Source organism: Motacilla alba, chromosome 3 (assembly GCF_015832195.1).
Source record: "Motacilla alba alba isolate MOTALB_02 chromosome 3, Motacilla_alba_V1.0_pri, whole genome shotgun sequence".
NCBI lineage: Eukaryota > Metazoa > Chordata > Aves > Passeriformes > Motacillidae > Motacilla > Motacilla alba.
Genome location: NC_052018.1, coordinates 69,547,373 through 69,569,261, shown reverse-complemented (window position 1 = coordinate 69,569,261; position 21,889 = coordinate 69,547,373). Strand labels below are relative to the sequence as shown.

The following is a 21,889-nucleotide window of genomic DNA, read 5'->3' as shown; positions in this document are numbered from 1 at the left end:
TAATCATATTAAACATGCAGCTTCTATTTAATTCTGTGAATTATGCATAGCCTATTAAGACAGTGTAAGTCCAACACACTGCATTTGAATCTACACACCTGTTTTATTTCAATGTCCCAGGCAAACCAGCCACTTACTGTAAAAACCCAAGTTATTAGAGATGAGGCTTGTCCCTGAATAGTTCCATTTGTGTGTGAGTGCAGTTTAGTACAACAAAGTTAAAAAGCTCTATAAGATCATCAGTTCAAATATTTGACAAAAAGAGTTTCAAGCATTTCATATTACCTATATACCGAGGGGTCATTTAGGTCCAGCGTTTCATTGGTGTAGTCAGAAAGTATAAAAGGAAATACTGGATATTGCATGAGATCATTGAAGGAACGACCTGCATGTTTGTTTAAATGAGTCAGATATTCAAAGTTAGTAATCTGTCCTGTGCACCACAGGTGGGTCAAAGCAGTAATGTTTCCATATTCCAAAAGGTTAGGCAAATTGTTAGTCAAGATGTTGTGGTACACATCATCACGGACCTAGAAGAAAACACCACAGATTTAATCATACAATTTAGAAGTTTAAAACTAACAAGAGTATATTTCCCTCATTCTGTATATTTCCAGATATCTGCTGTAATAGAATATTGTCTAGTATCAATCAGATTCTTTAATGTCTTAATATATCAGAGATGTGTTTTACAACATGCCTTTGATCAGCCAGAAGCCTAGCTGAGCCAAGTTCTTTCAAAGGTATTAGGCAGAATTTATTTAGTCCATGCAACAGGTCTCCTCAAAAACCTAATGCATGAATATACATGTTATAAAAATGCTTTGGTGTATTACTCTGCATTGGTGCCACAGTACCTTTGTATTATCAAAAGCCAAGAGTAAAGTTCTGCCATTCGTTAAAAAGATTTCCACAGCATTGTCTCTTAACTGCCACCAGCGCTTGTGAACTTCCTTAATTTCCTCATAGGTCCAAGAAAATGATGCTGGTTCAGTTTCTCCATGAAAACTCTGTAGAATTTGCAATTTAGAAAGTAATTTTAAATAGTGGATTTTCCAAACAAGAAACCCTTCAATGCAGCCAGTTTATAACAATACAGCATATCATAAGGCAAACTTTAATTTTAATGCAATGCTTTAGTAAGTTGTTGTGATTTTCTTTAGCTACTTTCCCCATCCTCTACTCTTCCCAATGCAGTAGGTAGAACATGACACATGCTCCTCAGCTGCTCCAGTTCCCTACCCAGCACTAGCAAGCAATGCCACATTTTCAATGGCTCTTAAGCTAAAAATATTGGACAGCCAATGAGAGTAAGCAGAGCTTCGTTTGAGAATCCCAGCTCTGACAGTCCAGTGAAGGACAAAGCAGCTGCTAGCATCTTAAACCACAGGAACTGTCTGTTCAGTAGAGCTTCTAAAAAGCAGTTTAAAGCTTTCAGTCATATCTTAACTACTTTTACATGTTTGTTGGGTGTATAAACAATTTACAAATTAGTCTTTGTATATCAGAAGGATTAGCTCAGCTCCCATTTCCTTCATGAAACAATTCCCTTGTATAGGAAATGGGAGGAGCGAGAACATCATATATAATGTAAAATTCAAGAATGAGATGCTGTGGAACACAGCACAATTCATACACCTGTGACTTTCTGCACTTCATAGTGCCCCATCTTCCACAGCTTCCACTAAGGCAAGCTCTCAGGCACAGATCAAAGCAAACTCTGTGCACTTTATGGATGAACAAAGGTCAAGGCAATGCATGGCAAGGTGCAGAAGCCTCTCACATCACCTGTACCTCACTCCCAGTTCCACATCTTTCCTGTTTTCTTCTATCACCACCAATTCCATAGCCAGGGTTAACAGAAGCAACACAAACCAAACTAATCAGTTTGCCTAGCTTTATCCAGAGATCTGTAACTCTAGCACTACTGCCACTGAAATTGCTGAGGAAGAAAGCTATTCATGGCCAGGGTTTGGAAAAACTAAAGCTGGACAATATATTCTAACACTTACCGAATTTTCAATTGTGTCTGAAGCATTATCTTCAACAAAATACATGCCACATTTTCCTATAGCAAAAAATAGTTACAAAAAGGTACATGATATTGCACAATGCATCTTTGGGTTATATAAACAGTGGTCATGAGTTAGGAATGCTAAGAATAGTACCTGGGGCAAGACAGTACTTGACAGAAATACAATTTATGATTCCACATCTTTTAGCAAGTGGTCTGCAGATCTTAAAACTTACTGGTAGTTCAAACAGCACTCATGAAAACAGTAGATAAGAAAGGCAAAATTGATCTATAAAGTATGTAATCCACAAAGTTAGGCAACAGCTCGATTACTTATAAAAATTAGCCAGGTTTATATATACAGCAGACTCTTACTGTATTTATATAGTAAATACACCGAAAATGTATTTTTAAAGAATGAAAATTCTACTTACCTAGCAACAGTTCACCAGCAGTCTCTCTAGAAGGTGCTACACTTACACATCTTCGATTAACTCTGAAATATTTCAAAGTAGAAATGCTTATGGATTATGGAGATGCCTATCCTTATGGATTTATGTACCTTTTGGCAGACCTAAAACCAACCTAAACCAAACAGCCTCCAAGGTTACAGCTGAAGAAAAACTGTCCAACAACACAACTAATGGCTCATATCCCGAAGAGGGAAAGAAACAGAACTTCAACTTTCTAGACTTGCTTATAAGTATATTTGTACTTATTTCTTTGCATAATCTCTGCAGTTATTTTAGGCTCTATTAGTGCCTGTAACAGGTGGCAAATTGACGTAACTGCAGAGCTGAGTAATGCAGTGATAAAAGCAGAGAGGATGGAAAGACAATTTGCTTTTGAACTTTGATGGAAAGACCTACCAGATCTTAGATATCTAGGACAGGCAGTGCTACTAAGCAAAAATAAGAGATCTCATCAGGTTATCCCACAGGTCCTATCCACAGCACACCAGATGCTATTTGGTAGCTCTAATCTTTTGCTTTTAAGTAAAGCAAAATGCCTAGTATTTCTGACACTGGTCTCATTTCCCACTTAATTTTTTTAAAAAATGTTTTTTAAGATAAGAAAAAAATGGTTTTTACACAGCTATTTCATTTGACTGGGAAAAGATAGGAAACACGAGTTATCCAAAACGTACCTTATATGTTCACTTGCAGCTTTGTCCTTTACAGTAGAGGAGTGAGAAGAATGTGTTTTGTCTTCAAATAAGTAAGACAATGGAGTTTTTATCACACCTATAAAGACATCACAAATAAGAAGCTACTAACAGTCACTACAATTCAGACATTATGCTGCATTCAGCACTGAGAATGTTTTAATTACCTTCCTGTTTTTGCCTGTCTGGAAGAAGGTATTTGTTTGGAATTGTTAGGTAGCATCTCTGCAAACGACGCCTCTCTCTGTTTGGGCCCTCTGTTGGATCCAGTTGCCAAGAAGTTGGGTAATAGACTGGGTCATACCAGAGTGCTCTGACCAAAAAAAAAAGATTTGTCAGGAGTTCGGCAGCAGAGGCAGTGTATGTGCTTATAAATTCTGCTCTTCTTTAACAAGTAACAGGACAGAAGTTGCGCAGAAGTACACTGGGCAATTATTTCTGAAAAAGTATTAAAAGACTGAATTCTCTAGTTTATTTTCATGAGCTATTCCACTGAATGACTTTTCACAAGCTGCTACTGTAAGACTGTTCTTGAAATTACTCACTCTAATGAAAACAGCAACACAATGTATCCAATACTATTTTGAAAATTGTGCTGCTGCAAACATGAGATAATACTAGTTCTGCAGCGGTGAAGATTCCCTAGTTTGGTTTCTTATCAACATTAACATCCTTTGTTCTACACTATTTAGTGAACAGAATATCTAGATACTAATGTGAGTAACATTATACCAAAAATGTGTTTTTACTCCATCTATGTGGTGCAAGATATGAAAATTTTAGGACACTCTTCATTGTATTAGTCACAGCAAAATGTCTATCATGAAAAAAACTGTCTAAATGGGATAGAAATACTATTTGGCTACTGACCCTAAAGGATAGGGTAAAAAAATAAGTCAAGTCTTTCACAAGTTTAACTATCAGATGGTTAGCAAAAGTAATTCTAATTTTAGTATAATCCCCATTTCATATGCCTCTGATTAGAATGAGGAGCACATGTCAGGCATCAAGTCGCTCTCACTTTTTCCCCGAGATAAGAAAACTCACCGATCATGGGTAAGCTGCTGAACAAGTTCCTGCCAATGTCTGCTGGCACTCAGCTCTGCCTTATACATCCCCCTGATGTGCTGGATTACTTTCTTCCTTTCCATTCCTTGTGACAGTGACACAGCTTGTGTGATGTCTCCAGCTATTTTAGAAATGTCTTTAGACTTTGTCTCTAGACGCTGAAAGAGACTGAGGAGAACAGTTGTGTTTTAAAATGCCAGATAAACACACTGAAAAGGGAAAGATCAAAACTCCTCATAAAATACATTCAGTTTGGCAGTAGATATGTAGAGTTCTTGTTACGGTGGATGCAGAACCACTTAGCCTACATAATGAGATTCATGAATACCTTCTGCTTCTTAGCCATCAAAAAACCCAATAATTTTGGCCAAAGACAAGACAAGCCAGTCAGAAGATCAATGGCTATTTATTAACGTGCTTGACTAATTAATGTATACTCATGATGATAAAAATCTGGAGTAAGGACACTAATTACCCACTGATTAAATCTCTGAAATCATTCAACATAAACAAAGTCTTAACACTTGGCTGCATGAACTTGACTAAGCTGACCTTTACAACTACTGCACTTGCCTACTTTAAAGCACATTGTGTGTGCATCTCAAATCTGATTTCATGGCAAAGCTGAAATTTAAATGAATGGAAAACTCAATCTACCACAATGTACTGAAATTTACAATTACACCAAGGAGCAGTAGTCTGCATAGCTCACAAAAATATTCAAATTGTATACTGAATACAGTATTTCATTTATTGAAAACCAGGGTTAGTTGCAGGGACACTTAATTGCACAGACCACAGCAACAGGAGAGGTGATTGGACAGATGCAATAGCCATAAAATTAAGGGTGAAATGCCAAATGTGCAAAAAAACAGTTCAGTACCGAGGTTCAGAAAATGCCATTTATTATACAACCTACCAAAATGCATATGCCTATAACACCATACTTAAAAGCCTAAAAAGCTATTGATGCTGTTAACTTGAAAAAAACCCCATCCATTTTCATAGAGGCAACTTTACAATGGGAAGCGCTGAACAGAGAACATTTCTTGAAGCTCTTGCAGCCCCTCTAAGGTACTTACTTCTGCCGATTATTAGCCATTGTCTTCTCCCAAGCAGCTTTGTTTACACCTTCTTCCATCTCATATTTCTTCTGATCCTGAACAGAAGTTTAACACATTATTTTCTTTTCTCAGATGGACAAAATAAGGAAGGGGAGGCTAAAGGGTATGCCAGTTTTAAAAAGGAAGAGTGACAAAACTGTTCAACTGATATCTTCACAGCATTTAAAGCCAGCAAGGCTTCATTTCAGTTACTGCCATTTTATTATATTTATTTATAAATTTTCTCTTTGCAAGAAATGAAAAATTATTTTCTTGAAAATAAGAGATACTAGTAACTTATTATGAACTCTCATCTTCCTCTGGATTAAATATGTTTAAGAAGCTTGTGAGCTTGCTGTGAAGAGTTGAGAGAATGTGACAGAAATATTGAGAACCCAACTAGAATTCCCAAAAGCATAAGCCATCCACCAAAGAACACCACAATCTGCAGTTAAACTCTGATCCTATATAAGACAACTGTCTCAAACACACCCATTTTTTAAAGCAAAGTTTTTATTCACAAACCTCTTTCAAAGCTTTTATTAAATCTGGTTTTGGTCTTGGGCTCAGGGGAATGCATTTATAGCCACAACTTTTCAGTGCATTCATTAAGTCTCCTGCTGCTCTTTGTTGTTCTTTGGTCATTCCATCGCTGTGATTGTGCATTAACTCATACAAATAGAGCACTAATTTAGGACCATGCTAGAAGATGAAAAGAAGGAAGAGGAGAATATATGGTCATGTTCATTTCCACAACACCGAGCAATATTTTCCCCTCCACTTTTATTCCCTTTTCTAGTCAGACGGTGTAGATTTCTTCTAATTATTCTCTAATTTAAAGAAAAAGACAGCTTTATTGGTTAAAGATAAACTTTTATGAAACTAGAAAAACATGCTGAATTTTATCCTTACATGGTAAAATTTGCCCCAGCATCTTGTGACTTTTCAAATGGCTTGCAAGAAAACTGTTTCTTCCCCCAGTACTCAGCTCCTGCACCCTTATTTATACTTCAGGATATATGTGCCAGAGACTTCTAATTTTGCATGCCAAGAACACTACATCTCACTTGATTAATCAAATTAGAGGTGACAGATAATAAAGTTAAGCAGACATAAGTCATAAACGGACTCAACATGACACTCCCACACAGAAGCCATTGCTATTACGTCAGCTCTTTTCTACCTGATAAAACTTATTTGAATAATGTATATGCAATCAGAAATATGTGAGTGCCATAAACTAATCCAATAAATACTTTTTCTCCTTAGTATACAGTGACTCAATCTGTGGCATGTCTTTCATTTCATTCTCACAGTCCCTGAAGATCTCCAACTGCAACATTCCTACCTAATTTCTCCTTGTGACGGAAAGAAATGATTGCTTCCAAGCTGGCACTAACATAGCACCATTAGAAGCTTTCTTCCGACAAACTCAGAAAAGCAGGGAGAGCCTATTCAGCTTTTTAACTTAACAACATGCAATACACAATTCCACTTTAATATCTAATAAAGGCTGAGTAAGAAAAGAGAGTACTGCTTTGGTTGAGGATTGGCTGCTTCTTAAAATCTAGTTGCAATCAATTCTTACAAGCTTCAGGAAATCTGCAGTTAAGAGCTCCACACCAAGGATAATTCCTTCCTCAATTTGTTTTTTTAGGGCATGTTAATTCCTAGCTTTCTCAGTAAAATCCTTCATGTTAAAACTAGTATCACCTTTTGTCTCTGCACAGCACAGGGGATATATTTAATGCAGAACAGCACCAACATACCCAGCCTTAACTCTATCTGTCCTCAAGACAGGATAGCAATTGCAGAGGTACACACAGGTGTTTTGTATGACAATTGTCAGTCAACAAACATTGCGCAAATAGCAGTGAACAACTTGCTACATACAGTTCTAAATAATTATAAAATCTAGACAAAAAATTGAATATAGGTTTTACAAACTTCTCTCAAAAACTCATGAGCTTACTTGCAAAGTTGGGCTAAGACAGTCACGCAAAATCTCTTGCTGGTTTACTTCGTGTGCTATCTCCAAAGCCTGCTTCCTCTCCTGCAGAGGGCTTACAGGAGACAAACTATGCACGAGAAGCCTCCCAAGCTGCGTACGGAATGTGTCCTTACATAACAAGAGGATTCTGTTCCACTGCTGTTTTGGAGTGCTCATTCTGCCGGTGCCCTAAGTAAAAGGGACAACTTTTTAATATCACAGGATTAAGACTTTCTTCTATCAAGTTTTTAATCTTTTTCTATCAAAAGACAAAGTTTTATCTACCGTTATAGGTGTTTTGGTTTAGTATAGTGATTATTATTATGGGTTAAAAGGCATTCTACTAAAACAATCCAGAAAGTGAAAATTGTAATGTAGAGAATTTAAAAACCAGAGGGCTTTTTTATTGCTCATTTTAATCAACAGCCCTTTTACATTACTCGCCACTTTTCTGAATGGATTACCTCAAAAGAATGGATTACCTCAAAAGATTAGAAACCAGGCATTAGAATGAGGTGTGTGTGTTCACAAGAAGCAACTTTCCATCCTTGAAAATTAGTACAAATATGGCACAATAGAAAGATAATACACCAATCAAATGTATTTTTTTTCCAAGCTATCAAATTAGGTAGAACTGCTTTTACCAAGATGACCTAAGGAAGCGTAATAACACACTTTGTATTATCCAAGCAAAAACTGATTGCCTGGGAAATGCTGACAAGCTAACAGCTGTATGTTACAAGACTTTCACCGCTTTATTAAGAATTGAGAAAAGACAAAGCTCTCCTTCTCAAATCTAAAATATACTATGAACAAACTACTCAAAAAGTCTCCACCACCTGTGGATGCACAGAAGATCTGGTTTTATAGGCTTCAGCAAACCTAAACGTTGAAGTTTAAGAGACCAAACAAATTTTCATAGTACAAGAAAGTCTATTTAAGTTCTGCGTTCTTGTTCAAGAAGAATTTTGCTAATGTAAAGGTAAAAATCAGAACAGATCCATTTTTTATTTTACAACTGCAAAGTAACTGGGAAGCCACAGTTTTTAATGCCATAGTTGAATGGACAGAGGCAGTAAGAAAAGCATTTATGAACAGAATATACTATGCATGAAAGTTCCAAATATAGGAACTTTATGAAATATGCTTTAATGTGGATAGCATCTAATTACTTACAATGGATACTTTGATTCCTTCCACCAACATTTTGATCATTTCTTTAAGAAAAGGATTTATTCTGCTAGTCAGTTCTTGCTGGCTTTCCTCTTCGGGAACTTCCAGCTGGGATGTTGAAAGTCTGCTTTGACTTGTATTTTCTGTTATACCCAGCACATCAAGGCACTCTTCAGTAGAGGCTTAAATTTTAAGAGGTACATATTGATCAGTACTATCTCAAGCAAGACAATCCTACAAACTGTTAGTTGGCATTATATCAAATACTGCCTTTACTGATATATTTACCATACTTACACTCTCTCTTGCTTTTGCAGAATTTGAACTAGCTCTCAAAGTCATCAAGTCTTGCTAACCAATGTATGCCATTTCATAGAAAAATTGCATTTAAGAGAGCAGATGCTCCCTTTGGCAGTTAAATCTTCATGTAATAATTCAGGCAGTTAACAGATGAACGGACTAATGTAGAAATAAAACAACTTGTTCAGTTCATTCAGATAAAAACATTACCCAGATTGCCAGTTACATAATACTGAGAGACAAATCATAGAGAACAATGCTTTATGGCTAAATCCATTAAACTCGTGTCAATACAACAACTTTCCTCTCTAACACTTCAGCATTCCAAAAGCAAGAATTCATTTTTCATCAAAACAGAAACAAACCAAAAAGAAATCCTACCTAAATAAATGAGCCTGTTAACAGCCAAAACAGTCAGCCTCTGTAACCTTTGTGCAAACTCAGACTCAGTGGCTTGCACAGGATTTTCTTGGCTCATTCTCCGCTGCATCATCATGTTGAATTCCTCACTTGCTAGTGAGCGCATTTTCACCAGGAGAGCATCAGACTGAGCAAGTGAAAACTTCCTGGAACCTTTAAGGAGAGAAGCATGAATAGAATTCAACTAAAATGCACAAAAACTCCATCACTCAGCAACTACTTTAATCCAAAGATTTCACATCATTTAATGAAACAAACATTTGAAATGTATCAGTATCAAAGGGAACATTGGGTGTTTGTCTCTTATTTTTAATTTTTAAGGCTTTTTGAGAATAAATATATAAATTTAAAATAATAAGTAATACCATGAAATGAGTTAATCTCAAGATCAGATTTACTGTATGACTTCCATATTTTTTGCTAAACATTCAAACTCACTACTTTTATTCCTGTTTTTATTGTATAAATAGGACAAATGATTAAAAATTAGTGATAGAAGAAAATCTTCCATATTGCAGAGTGGGTTCATCAGCACAAATGATGAGCCAGACATATCAGCAAACACATTTTGTACCATACCTATTGACACTAATAGAAGCACAGTATCTAACTTACAAGAATATTCCTTAGAATTTCCTTGAAATGAACTCGGAGGCCTTGACTGTACTTCCTTCTTTTAGAAACAACTATTTTTATTTACCTTTAGTGCTTTACCAAGTTCACTAATATAAAAACATTTTCACTGTACTGAACACATATATAAAATATTTCACTATGTTGATGGAGAGGGGGTCTCAAAAGCTGACCATCAAGAGAAACATTCCCATAGTAAAGAGGAAATAAGTGTTTGCCAGGTTATTAAACTGTATCTTTTGTGAAGTCTTTAATGCAGCTTTATTCATAAGAAACATACAAAATCAACTTACATCCAACTCCAAAACCTTTACAGAAGGACTGACTAGCTATCAAATACAGGGAAAGTATTACTACTAAAGCTAGAACTCAACACAGTTTTTAAAAATACAACCACAGTGGCACTTCAAAGTATAAATTTGGAGTGGCAGGTATTTATTTCAGGATGGTCTCTAATGAAAAGTTTTGCAACAAAGCAATCCCCACATCACACTTGTAACTAGCTGTGTTAGTTACAAGCACTACCTTGATTTTGCCATTAACTTACTGTGAGGTTGGCTATTACAAGCATTACAAATTACTTTAAAAACATCTTTACTAAGCAACTTGTGAATTTAAGAGGATCCCCAGAGGTGGTAATACCATGGAATCATCAAGTAATACATACAGGAGCAAGCACGAGAATGCCACACTTGTGCTACTCACCCGCGATGCCTTTGCGCTTTTGAAACATTGCGCGATGTGGTGCCGAGGGTGCCGGGGCTGAACTGGCCTGCTCCTGAGCATCTTGGCTTGCTGTGGTTCTTATTAACTCAATGGCTGCTTGAAGAACTCTCAACTGCAGAACAACTGCCATATCTAGAGAGAGAGGCATACAAAGTGTCCATGACATCTTCAGGAATTTTTACCAGATGTTTGTAACAAGTCAAACCACGACATATGTCAAGAGCTACAAAACTCTAGATACCACAGGAGTCACACAAATTCACTTCACTATGCCATAGATACAGACACTACAGAAATGAGTTGTCACAGAAAAGTCATTGAATTTGATCACTCTAAAACAAGCTAAAGGAAACTGTGCAGAACGTTTTCATTTAAATATCCTTAAAGAACTTTTACAGTCACTGTTTTTTCAGATTAGCAGTACACAATTCTTGACCACAAGGCAGGCTCCTAAGGGAAACTACTAATTTGAGAACCACTTAGAAGAGAAAGATTCATCACCAGAAAACTCCCCCTTCTCCCTCAGCAGGAATAACAAACAGAAAACAGAAAAAAAAGTGGGGAAGGGATTTACTTTTCCAGTCCCATGACCCCAAAAATTAGCAGACAACTTACTTTGCATCCTTGCATTTTTACTATTTTGGAGATGACCCAGCAGCACAATGAGATCTTCAATAACACGAAAATATTGAGAACCTGAGGAGCTGCAGGCATGAATTGCAACTGCTACCAGTAGCTGTTGTATATCGCATGCAAGTAACTTGTAGTCATTCAAGGGAATGCTGCAAACAAAGTTGTAGTTACCAGAAACATGACAATTCTAGTAGATTGTAACTCTCAACAAGACACATGATTATTCCCCTTGCTACTTCTGGCAACTGCACCTAATATTTTGTTGTACTTTATATAAAAATATCACTGCTGAAGACTAGAACATTATAACTCAAGACATTTCTTTAGTGTTAACTTTGGCAGATTGGATGCCTGCAAATTTTTGAGGCATTCTAATGTTGAGTGCAGCACAGTTTTATTAGAAAAGCAATGTGGTATTACTATCAGATTTTTAAGTTAAAGAACAAGTCTGAAATCCTATATTTCTCAAAAAAAGTATCAGGACAATCTCATTTTGTAATTATGCTGAACAAAATATATTGAGTTAAAAAGAAAACCTTTCCATTTATTCAAGATACCAACTAATGAAATAAAATAACAAAACCCTGTCTCCCCTTTGTTCCCTGTATAATCTTTTTTAAAGTACAGAATCTTTATTGCTAATAAAGTCATTGAAGTTACTCAAAATCTCAAATATTAAATCATATTTACAGGAGAGACTTTTCTTCAGTTTTGATATTGGCCATAGAGACAGTAGAATGATACCATTTCCTGGGCCTTTATCTTACTGTTCAGCTTTATTAAGAAAAGCATTGAAAGTGCAGACAGTGTGACACACTTGCATTTTAAAATGTCATTTCACTCGAGCGTTTAAGGTATGGAAAGAACATTTTATGTTCCACTATTTGAACTGATAAAACATTAACTTACAGGTATAAAGTTGAAAACCTCAAACCCAGTATCTTGTACATGCTCTCTGATAATTTTGAAAAGTACAAAAAATGCAATACAGTAATTTCTTACTAGCCATAAGGCTGTGCCTAGAATATTTGATACCAACAGAAACAATACTCACTTTGTTTCCAGTCCGTTGAGAGCTGCCAGTGTATTACACAACACATAGAGCAAACCATTATCAAGCAGCAGGTCTGCAACTTTTGAGCAGGAATTTATGATTTGCAGTAGGAGACAGAAGCAGTTATGCAGCAAAACGTTATCATAGAGAGAGTTCTCTATTAGACCCAGAACAGGAATAACACACCATTTTCTAAAGAGTCCAACATTCTTGACATCTTCCAGATCAAATCTGTTAACAGAAATACAAGTAAATGGCATCTTAAAGAACAATCTGATAACAGTACAGACACCTGGAATACCAGTTATGTATCATATGTTTGTATTCTGGCAAAGATGTCCATTGTAATTTCCTACATTTCATTCTAGTAACAATACATATATACTAAAAAATCCAATGAGAGAAAAATAAACTTTTAATTGAGCCACAAAGAAATGCCTAAATAGTAAAAAAGTGCCTACAACGTAAATCTGATGCTTCAGCTAACTACCAACTGTCTACAATATGGACTTCATGAAAATAGAGGAGTTTTTAATCAGGCATCACCTTCCAATGTCACTATTACAACTAACATAGACACTATCAAGAGAACAGATACAGCTTGTCATCACTGTAACAATAACAAAGTGACTGGCAGCAGGTTTGATGTGCTATATCCATTACTGCTGAGGTTTAATTAAGTTTGGCACCTGGCTTATAGTGGTTGCAGAATTCAAAGCAGTGCTTCAGACCTTGTTTTATTTGTGCACTAAGAAACTGCATTACTATATAAGGTTATCAGCCCATCATATGACTATTACACACAATCCTAAAAACTTGAGACATTAAACATTAGAATTATCTTTCCAGCCCCATATAAATCCTGAAGAAGTAACAGTTCTCTGCCTTAGGACAAATTAAGCAGCCATGACTAAATATTGCAGTTGAACAAGAATAGTTTTTGAAAGGTGAAGATCAGGTCAAGAGGCAAAAGTAATTTGGCTGCAAATCCTGCAGAGGCAGCAATTGAGAAGGAACTTTTTGCAAGATTTTTTCAATCATTATATTTACACATGTGATTTCTGTACAAGCATTAAGTAGTCAGACTAATTCTAAAAAAAAAATCATTTACTTATATAGCTGTCTGCTTAAAGGTAATCTTCTTTTCTGTCAATATAAGGTGGCTCTTCAGCTCATGAAAATGGTGTATCTCTAGGATTTTTCCCTAAAAGAGACAGCCATTTAAATCTGGAGCCAAGACAAAGAAGCAGTTGTGGCATCAAGATTTTTCTTTAATTACCTACCAAAATCCAAGAGAAGAAGTCTAATGACTACTATTTAAAACTTTTAAGGATACCAATCAGTTTCATGTAGGATCAGAGACAGAGAGAGTTAAACTGATTACATGACATTTGAGTTCAAGGCCTCTGAGGCACTGGAAAGTCTGAGGGTTTACAAGATCCCTGCTGAGAGCCTCCATCAGATGAAGTTGCTTACAAACAGCTTTAAGGGCCACACAATAGCCCTAAGGATTTTAATACATTTCAATGTTAAACAAGCAAAACATACCAAAATAGTTTTGAATAGTTTTTTTATGGTTGTTGACCGGCAGAGTGCACTGCTCGTAACTCACATATTGTTACAGGACATAAAAGCACAGCATTACTTACTCTTCATCCAAGCCAACAGAGCGGCCAAAAAGCATTTCCAAAAAGCATTCTACAACTTCCTGAGTGCCTTGATGAAGATACAGCTGGTTGGCTAGCAAAGAAAAGCCACGATTCTTTAAGAATTTTTCCTTCTGCTCCCTCCTTGCTCTGTTGAAATATGCATCCAACAACTAAAAATAAATGCATAATTATGGTGTAAGAATGAAACATTTAATATAACTGCCCTGAAAGTGAAATTGTTATCTGTCATTGAAATTTTTAAAATTCAAGATTGCAAACATCAATTATACTATTGCAGCTGCAATTTACAATGCCCTTGTTACAATCAATATTTGATCATATATTTTTGATCTGAATACATTTTTCATCAAGTTTGGAGCAGATGAAATCAAACAACAGTTAGCAAATGCATACATAAATACTCAAACTTTTTACATTTCTCCAAGCTTACAGTTCAGTATGCATGCAAATACATGCATGACATTTGTTCTCAATAAAGCCATACAGTCTTATTCTTTCTCAAATTAAAATAGAAATCTACTCAAAGTTTTTTTTATCTACATAATAAAATCATACAGAAACACCGTCCTTAATACTGCAAAAGTCTCTGAAAACACTTTGAAGCCTCAAGTCCATCTTCAGTCCACAAATGCGTGGATGACTCCTCAGAATAACTCAAAGTCAACTCTTTTACAAGTCAAACCAAAGTGCAAGCACTTTTACACACTGCATCATGTTTTGTGTCACTGACTTTCTGCATTGTTGCTTCCATTTACAATGGTAATGCTATCAATAAGTTCTTAAAACCTTTGGCTTACATTAGGGACTGTATTTATCTATTCAAAAAGTCTGTGTTTATGTTGCTTTGTGATTTGCTTGGTTTTTGGGGTTTTTTTGGCTTTTTTTTTAACCCATAGGGTGAAAACTTATCTTAAAACTCAGAAATAAATGCAGAAAACTGAAGAAAGGTAAACAAAAATATTAAAACCCCACCACATTTCCAACATGTTAACCATAATGGTTCACATCTTTTTAGGAGAAAACTGATATAGGCCTACTTTAATGACTCCTTGTTGTATGAGAGGAGATGGGTGGTTCACCAGAACTATAAGATAATCAGGTTGAATAAGTTTGTCCATCACATCTTCTAGCATGATATCTGGTAGGATTAGGAGAACTCCACGCAAGAGATCATACAACCCGCAACAGATAAGCACAAGATAGTCTTCTGCACATCTGAAAACAGAGGAATATGTTTCAGTACAGCAGGAAAGATGAAAAAATGCAAAAATGAAATTCTTGAGGGACAGAAAGAGGGTTCAGGTTAAAAATTTGGAAGACATCATTTCTCCAATACTCCTAACTACCAATCCTCATTAACACTTATTTTTTAGATGGCAGATAGTAAAAAGGATAAACTGACCAGAACTACTTTTTTGTTAGCAGTTCCCACTTTACCCGTACATAGCAAAAATCCCTACTTTTAAAATTTGTTATGTAAATACAGCAAAAACTGAAACAACAGAACATTCTATACACTAAAAGCTTAATAAATTTGTGTATGTCAGCCATTGAAAACATTCCCTTAGTTTTCAGAATTTGAATTTTTATGGAAGATTAATCAAGAGCAAGAACTGTGAAATCAAAGCTCATGTAAACTTATTATTTTCTGTGCTTACCTGTCATCAGGGCTTTCAGATGGCTTTGGGGTATTCTCATTAGGTGAAGAAAAAGCAAGACTGTCCCAGTCTTCAGGAAGAACATTCTTGTCAGCAAAGCTTGGCCAGCGAGCAATGGCTGATGATGCTCCAAGAACAGAGAACGCCAAACCCAACCCTGCAAAGTTACCCTGCCCCTTCTGAAATGAAGGCAGTCCTTTCAGATTGTCTGGACGCCGCAGCGATGCCTCAGCTGCACCACCACCAGCAGCAGCTTCACTACCTTTCAGGTCTGTATCAGCTTCTTTACCCTCTAATGCACTTTCAGATAACTCTACTTCTTTTGCAATATCCTCAAATGTTTCGGCAGATGTTAGCTCTGAGTCACAAACTGTTTTTGCAGACTCACAGCTGCTGAGGAAGAGTTCTTCCTGTACTCTCTTTATAGTTTCAGAACTTTCTACAAAACCAATTCTACCCTGAAGATCAAGGTAGACACGCTCACCAAGGATCTGCAGGTCATCAACACTGCTTCCCATTCTTTGAGTCAGTCTTTTTCGATGAACTTGGGGTGAGGAAGTAGGTGATGCTGGTAGGCTTTTAGAAAGCCTTCTAGGTGCCTGAGAGCTTATCTTCTGCTGTACACTAGCCTTGGAAGTGCTCCCTAGAGAAATAAGGATATCTTAAGCATTCCTTTCACACTAAAAGCCAGATTTTCTAATAATGTTACACTCCTCACCTATTTAAAATTGTTGTGACCCAAGTTAATTTTATGTGCAAAACTGATTCAATGCCTAACATAGCTCAGATTTGATTAATCAAAGTAGAGATATTAAACAATTATGCAGTCATATATTTAGCAAGTCACAAATGTGAAAGAAACAAAATGCAAAGTAGTTTTTGCCAATATACTGGAGTTTCTAGATTTAAGTTATGATTCTTTCACCTAACCCTCAGCAGGAACTTTTACAGAATCATGGAGGGTGGAGGGCACATCTGGAGGTGTCTACACCAGAATCCTTGCCCATAGCAGGGTCAAATAAAGAAGCTTGTTCTATTTGGAGCTTTGTGTAAGTGGTCCAATCTGCAGTGTTTCAGTGGACATCAAACTACTACTCAGCAACTCTTTTGCACCAAGGTTTTACACATACTTCAAATTTAGAACAAATAACAATGTGTTTTAATTACCAGTGCTTGCTTTTAACTGCACAGTTTGACCTGAAACAGTCAAACTTTCAGAGCATATTACAAGTCTTTAACAAAATATAGTTTTGAGAGAGAAAGACGTCTGTATACAGACTGGTAGAAGCAGTTACCTGTTAGACTAGGAAAAGGAGAATTTTTTCATTCACAAGTATTTTGAAAACTATGCATTAGTTAGTACTAAGGCAATGACAATCCATTAGGAATGTATTTTTTATGAGAAATCTACAAAATATATGAAAGAAATACATGAATATACATACACACATACATGTGCCAACACAGCCAGACCAAGCTGGTCTTCACACAACAAGGGAGACCTACACAGCTGCAGCAGTCTTACAGTCAAGCCTTCACACGCATCAACAAACTGCAAACCCACATGCAGGTAGCAGGTTAGCTAACACACATACAAATTCTGCTATTTTATAGAATCATACAGTGTTAAGGTGTTGGAATGCACTTTTAAAATCTTCTAGTCCCAGCACCTCCTGCCATGGGCAGGACACCTGCCACTTGACCAGGCTGCTCAGAGTTTCATCCAACCTGGTCTTGAATACTGCCAGAGTTGGGGAGGCATCCACAGCCTCCCAAGGCAACTTGTTCCAGTGTCTTGCCACCCTCACAGTGGAAAAATTTCTTCCTACTATCTAACCTAAACTTCCCTTCTCAATTTGTACCCATTACTCCTTCTCCTATCACTATTATAGTTCCCGATTAAATACAAGATAATCCAAATTTATATGAGTAAATGTATAATTTATAAATTCAAATTAAGAATCACAAACACTCAAACATTTTCACAAAAAAATTATGTTGAGTATTCCTCTGGTACACATGAATAATCTCTGTTCAAAAACAATAATGTGGTAATACTGACATAAAGAAGTACTAAAAATACTTATTTAGAAGGAGTTTCCATACATTTTCCATATGGGGAAAAGGACTGACTCCATACACTATTTAGTACTGTGATATGTTCTTCATACCACTTCTTTACTGGAAAACTAAAAAAAATTGAATAAACTTGTTTCAACTGAAGCAGTGCTTGAAAACTCAATTTCCTTTTCCTAAACAAAGTAGCAACAAGATATCAATTGTAAAAGGTATTACACTGTGATACCCAAAATACAGCCAGTCACACATGATCTGAAATATATGGGTGGATGCTAGGGATTCTGTACAAAGAAAGAAAAGTTATCAGCCTAGTGCCCTCTACCCAGATAAGAGCTGCTTATGGCTGACTACTTCAGCGGCTGCCTGGTCAGGGCACTCTCATACATCTCTAGCAGATCTGTTTAACAAATGAAATGATTCTGCTTATCTGGTTTGTTTCACAGCCTGAGCTATCAAGCCTGGCAATTTGTTTCAACTTTAGAATGAAGAGCAATTTAGGTAGCATGTTCAGTTCCATCCTTCTTACTCTGCTGTTCAGGCATCGAGCTCCAAGGGACAGGGGGAGCTCTGTAAGAAATACCTGTGGGAAAGCAACACTTAAGGGCATTCTAATTATTTGCCAAAGGATTGTGTCTTAACATCCTTGTTTTTCCAGTATTGTTTTACCTTCCAGTGGCAAAGCTGTAAATCCAGTTGGAGATGTAATCACAAATGCAGAATTGTCTACTGACTTCCCACCACTGCTGGAATTTCTCAGGTACCTAAGCGATTCAACTTTCTCCTGGAAAATTTTGCCATCTAGAAAGAGAAGATAAGGGGAAAAGTTACATAAAAGCTTTTTATGTTTGCATTGCTGATAAATTAGACTCACAGTAGTGAGTGGTGGTTACATTTGGAGCTGACCACTGGAGGCTAATGAGAAGCGCTCAAGTCCAAACACTGAGAAAAAGCACTTTTTGGTTTAGTGGTATGACTTCAAAATTTACTTTAGAACAATAAAAAAATTATGATGTACTAAAGCAACTACATTTAAAGACAGTCCTTGCAGTCATACAACTAGTGACAACTGACTTTTTGTCATGTCAAAAACAGGTGGCTGTTCCCAAACAGCCTAAAAAGGCTTCAAGTATCAAAGCATGCGTTCTCCCCTTACTCAGAATTTTACAATAGTTAGTATTAGAGGACACATACAGATAAACACAACTGTGCTGCCTTTGAAACTGATCACTAAAACTTGAGGTACACAGGTATTTGCAAAAGGAGAAAATATTTCAAACTTGGATGATGCTTTCCATGTTTACCTAAGTTATAGCTTAGGTTGTACAATGCTAATCTTAAAGTATGAACTGTACATTGTTTCACATTTTTAAGAAGAAAAAGAAATATTTTTTTAAAGCTCAAATCCATTATTTTGCCAACATGATTATCCAGTATAGATATATTAAAGCAGCTGTTGTTCTAGGTCTGGTACCCTCAAAGCCCACAGGCACTGCCTGTGGCTTGTATGCAATGAACTGATGGTGCCTCACAATGATGCCTTGCAGTGCAAATCATCAGTTGCAAAAAATGCTCCATGGGTCCTTTATTTTTCTTGGAATTCAGTTACAGGAAGCAAGAAAGTAGAAGTGGAGAAAGGACCAAATACAGATTTCGGAAGAAATTCCATTTACAGGTAAGCTAGATGGTTTTTTCTAAATTTGCCCACAGGCAAATGTCCACACAGGCAGCTAAACTTAAGCATACCATTTAGCAGCATCAAACTTTAAGAAAGTTAAAGGCATAACCACCAGAGAAATTATCTATGGCTACAGACAGAAGAAAGCTCTCCAAGTAAACAAAGTCTAACTGTAACCTGTTTCAGAAAAGTAAAAGTAGTTTACAGTATTAAGTTCCAACAGTTCAGTAATTTTTAATATATAGTCATTAAAATACAGAGGGTTTTTTAAAGTATTAGTTTATTCCCAGATTTTTACCTTATTGTTTATCTAAATGTGGCATATTTACCTATGTGCAGGGAAAAGTAGAAGTTGGTAGGGTTGTGACAAACATATGTATTAGTGGGAGGGTGAACTGCTAAGAGGAAATTGAAGACCAGTGTCAGCAATTCCAGGTCTGGGGGAGAACCAAGTACTTCTTCAATTATTTTCACAAATGACCTACAAACCTCCCGAGGCAGGGATGCAAGGTGTCCCTCTTTATGCTCCTAGAAAGAAAGAGTAGTACAACTGTAAACTACTGGCAATTTTAATTTGACAAACTGTCTTTTTTTTTTATTTGTCATGCTGTAGTAGAACAGACAAGAAAAGAAGCTCAGTAATAAAGCTGTATTCTTTAATTATGAGAAAAGCTACTGTATGTCCTGAATGTTATCTCAGTCCATCATGCACCAAATATTACATATGTTATGCAAGTTGATTTTTTGGAAAACAAGCATCTTCTCCATACTATATTGCCCTGCCATGAAATGCTGGAACTTTAGAACATGAATCACCATTGAAAGTATAGTTTATTGTCATTGGATTACATATTTGTAGAGAAATTAATAGTTGCCAATGCTAGTAATTCAAATATATTAATAAACTTCTGAAGAATATCACACTGAGTTGTCTGTATTTCCACTTCAGTAGCCATTTTTATGAACATACACATTTGAGATTAATTTATAACTATATTTATAATTTCAGCTAAATCAAGCATTCTATATAGTTCAACAACAGCTACCTGAAAAAAAATTATTAAAAGAACATGGATTTTAGAACAAAACTTCAAGAAACTGGCGGGGAAACCCTGCCAAAAGGTGAGCATGGTGATTATCTTCTTTCTTTCCAACTTCTCTAAATTTACCTAATTTTTTAATACCTGAGCACCTTAACTGAGAATGCTGTGAGAAAAGATTAAATGAAGTTAATTTAAGTATTTCCAAAGAGAATGGCTTATACAGTTCCACTTTTATTCCATCAGTCCCTACAAAATTGCCAAATCATTGACCAATTTGAGTAGTTTTTTAATCAAGAAAATAACTTTTTCCCCCATATGCAAAATGACAGAAGAAATATTACAAAACATTCTGTATCTAGGTGTTTGCACTAATATACAATTTGAGAAGTTACCTATATCACTAACAAGTTCCAAAAGTAGGGAAAACCACATAAAAATGAAGAAACTAAAAATTTACAGATAAGGGAAATATTTTTGTAAAAAATCATTAGAAAAGGAAAAAACCCAATAAATACATTTTATGTGCTGAAGTGAAAAACTCAAAGTAAAAAGGAATGTATGATAGAAAATAAGAGTATAGGAAAAAGCAATTACAATACTTATTTTTACAAATGGATACATGTACTCTAAGCAGGAAACCATTTCAAAATCATGTTCTTAACAAGTGTCTATCAAAGGACTGAAGCATTTCTCTAAAGTCCTTTCTGGCATGGCTATTTCCATGCCAGGGAAGAAGCTACTACTGTACCAAAATTTTGAGATGAGCGCTCAGACTGAGCACAGCAGTCAGGCTGCCCCATTAGGTCTGATGGGATACAGCACAGACCTGCACTACATGCACAGTATCCGGCTTTCAGTCACAAAGACAAGAACCAGCAAGAGACATCTCGGGTCCTTCTGTATAAAAGGGACAGTTCATTTCAGCTCCTGCTGGTGTATGGCTGTGCAAGCAACCTAGAGCCTAGATATCCAAATCACACCAGATGGTTACGAGCTCTTGTCCCTCCTGCCCAGTAGTAAATGGAGCACACAGTAGGGCACTGTACCAGTTTACAGCAACAATGCTTGCTGAAGATGGAAGTAGCCTGGAAGCACAGAGGACAGTCTACTCAACTTTTGCTACAGAATGGAGTCCCTTCTACCCCACCCTCCCCAAATATAAACGAGTATTTGCCAAGCACAAAGTAGGATTTCAGAGTGGAAGTACCTGCAGGACCTGACAGGTTAACAGGAAGTGATGGACCACTTGAGCTTTCAATAGCTGTTTAATGTTAAACATCTGTTGGTGATGGTTAGCTCTGATAAGGATTTCTAGAGCTGCTAGCAGGGTTTCCCAAACACCTTGCTGAAAAACAAAAAACAGGAATCTAGCTTCAAAAGTATCTTTCTGAGTCTACATGCTGAGGAAAAAAAAAAAACAAACACAAAGTCAAGTTAGTCTTACACCTAAGATGATGACTAAATGAGTACAAGTGGCTAAGTCAG

The 21,889-nt window shown here is 36.4% G+C and overlaps 1 protein-coding gene across 1 annotated transcript in view; it reads right to left on the bottom strand.

The window, feature by feature from the left end:
• Nucleotides 1-21,889, bottom strand: part of LYST (lysosomal trafficking regulator) — a 77,556-nt gene that overhangs the window by 15,871 nt on the left and 39,796 nt on the right. Inside the window, exons 20-40 of the mRNA XM_038130956.1 lie at nucleotides 21,612-21,749; nucleotides 19,691-19,889; nucleotides 18,353-18,484; nucleotides 15,608-16,250; nucleotides 14,987-15,164; nucleotides 13,929-14,098; nucleotides 12,280-12,510; nucleotides 11,208-11,374; nucleotides 10,572-10,724; nucleotides 9,195-9,386; nucleotides 8,517-8,695; nucleotides 7,323-7,529; nucleotides 5,876-6,052; nucleotides 5,330-5,406; nucleotides 4,227-4,415; nucleotides 3,347-3,492; nucleotides 3,162-3,258; nucleotides 2,449-2,510; nucleotides 2,013-2,068; nucleotides 858-1,010; nucleotides 286-530 (exon numbers count right to left, since the gene is read on the bottom strand). Coding sequence (XP_037986884.1) covers nucleotides 286-530; nucleotides 858-1,010; nucleotides 2,013-2,068; nucleotides 2,449-2,510; nucleotides 3,162-3,258; nucleotides 3,347-3,492; nucleotides 4,227-4,415; nucleotides 5,330-5,406; nucleotides 5,876-6,052; nucleotides 7,323-7,529; nucleotides 8,517-8,695; nucleotides 9,195-9,386; nucleotides 10,572-10,724; nucleotides 11,208-11,374; nucleotides 12,280-12,510; nucleotides 13,929-14,098; nucleotides 14,987-15,164; nucleotides 15,608-16,250; nucleotides 18,353-18,484; nucleotides 19,691-19,889; nucleotides 21,612-21,749 — 3,791 coding nt within the window. The remainder of the gene's footprint in view (nucleotides 1-285; nucleotides 531-857; nucleotides 1,011-2,012; nucleotides 2,069-2,448; nucleotides 2,511-3,161; nucleotides 3,259-3,346; nucleotides 3,493-4,226; nucleotides 4,416-5,329; nucleotides 5,407-5,875; nucleotides 6,053-7,322; nucleotides 7,530-8,516; nucleotides 8,696-9,194; nucleotides 9,387-10,571; nucleotides 10,725-11,207; nucleotides 11,375-12,279; nucleotides 12,511-13,928; nucleotides 14,099-14,986; nucleotides 15,165-15,607; nucleotides 16,251-18,352; nucleotides 18,485-19,690; nucleotides 19,890-21,611; nucleotides 21,750-21,889) is intronic.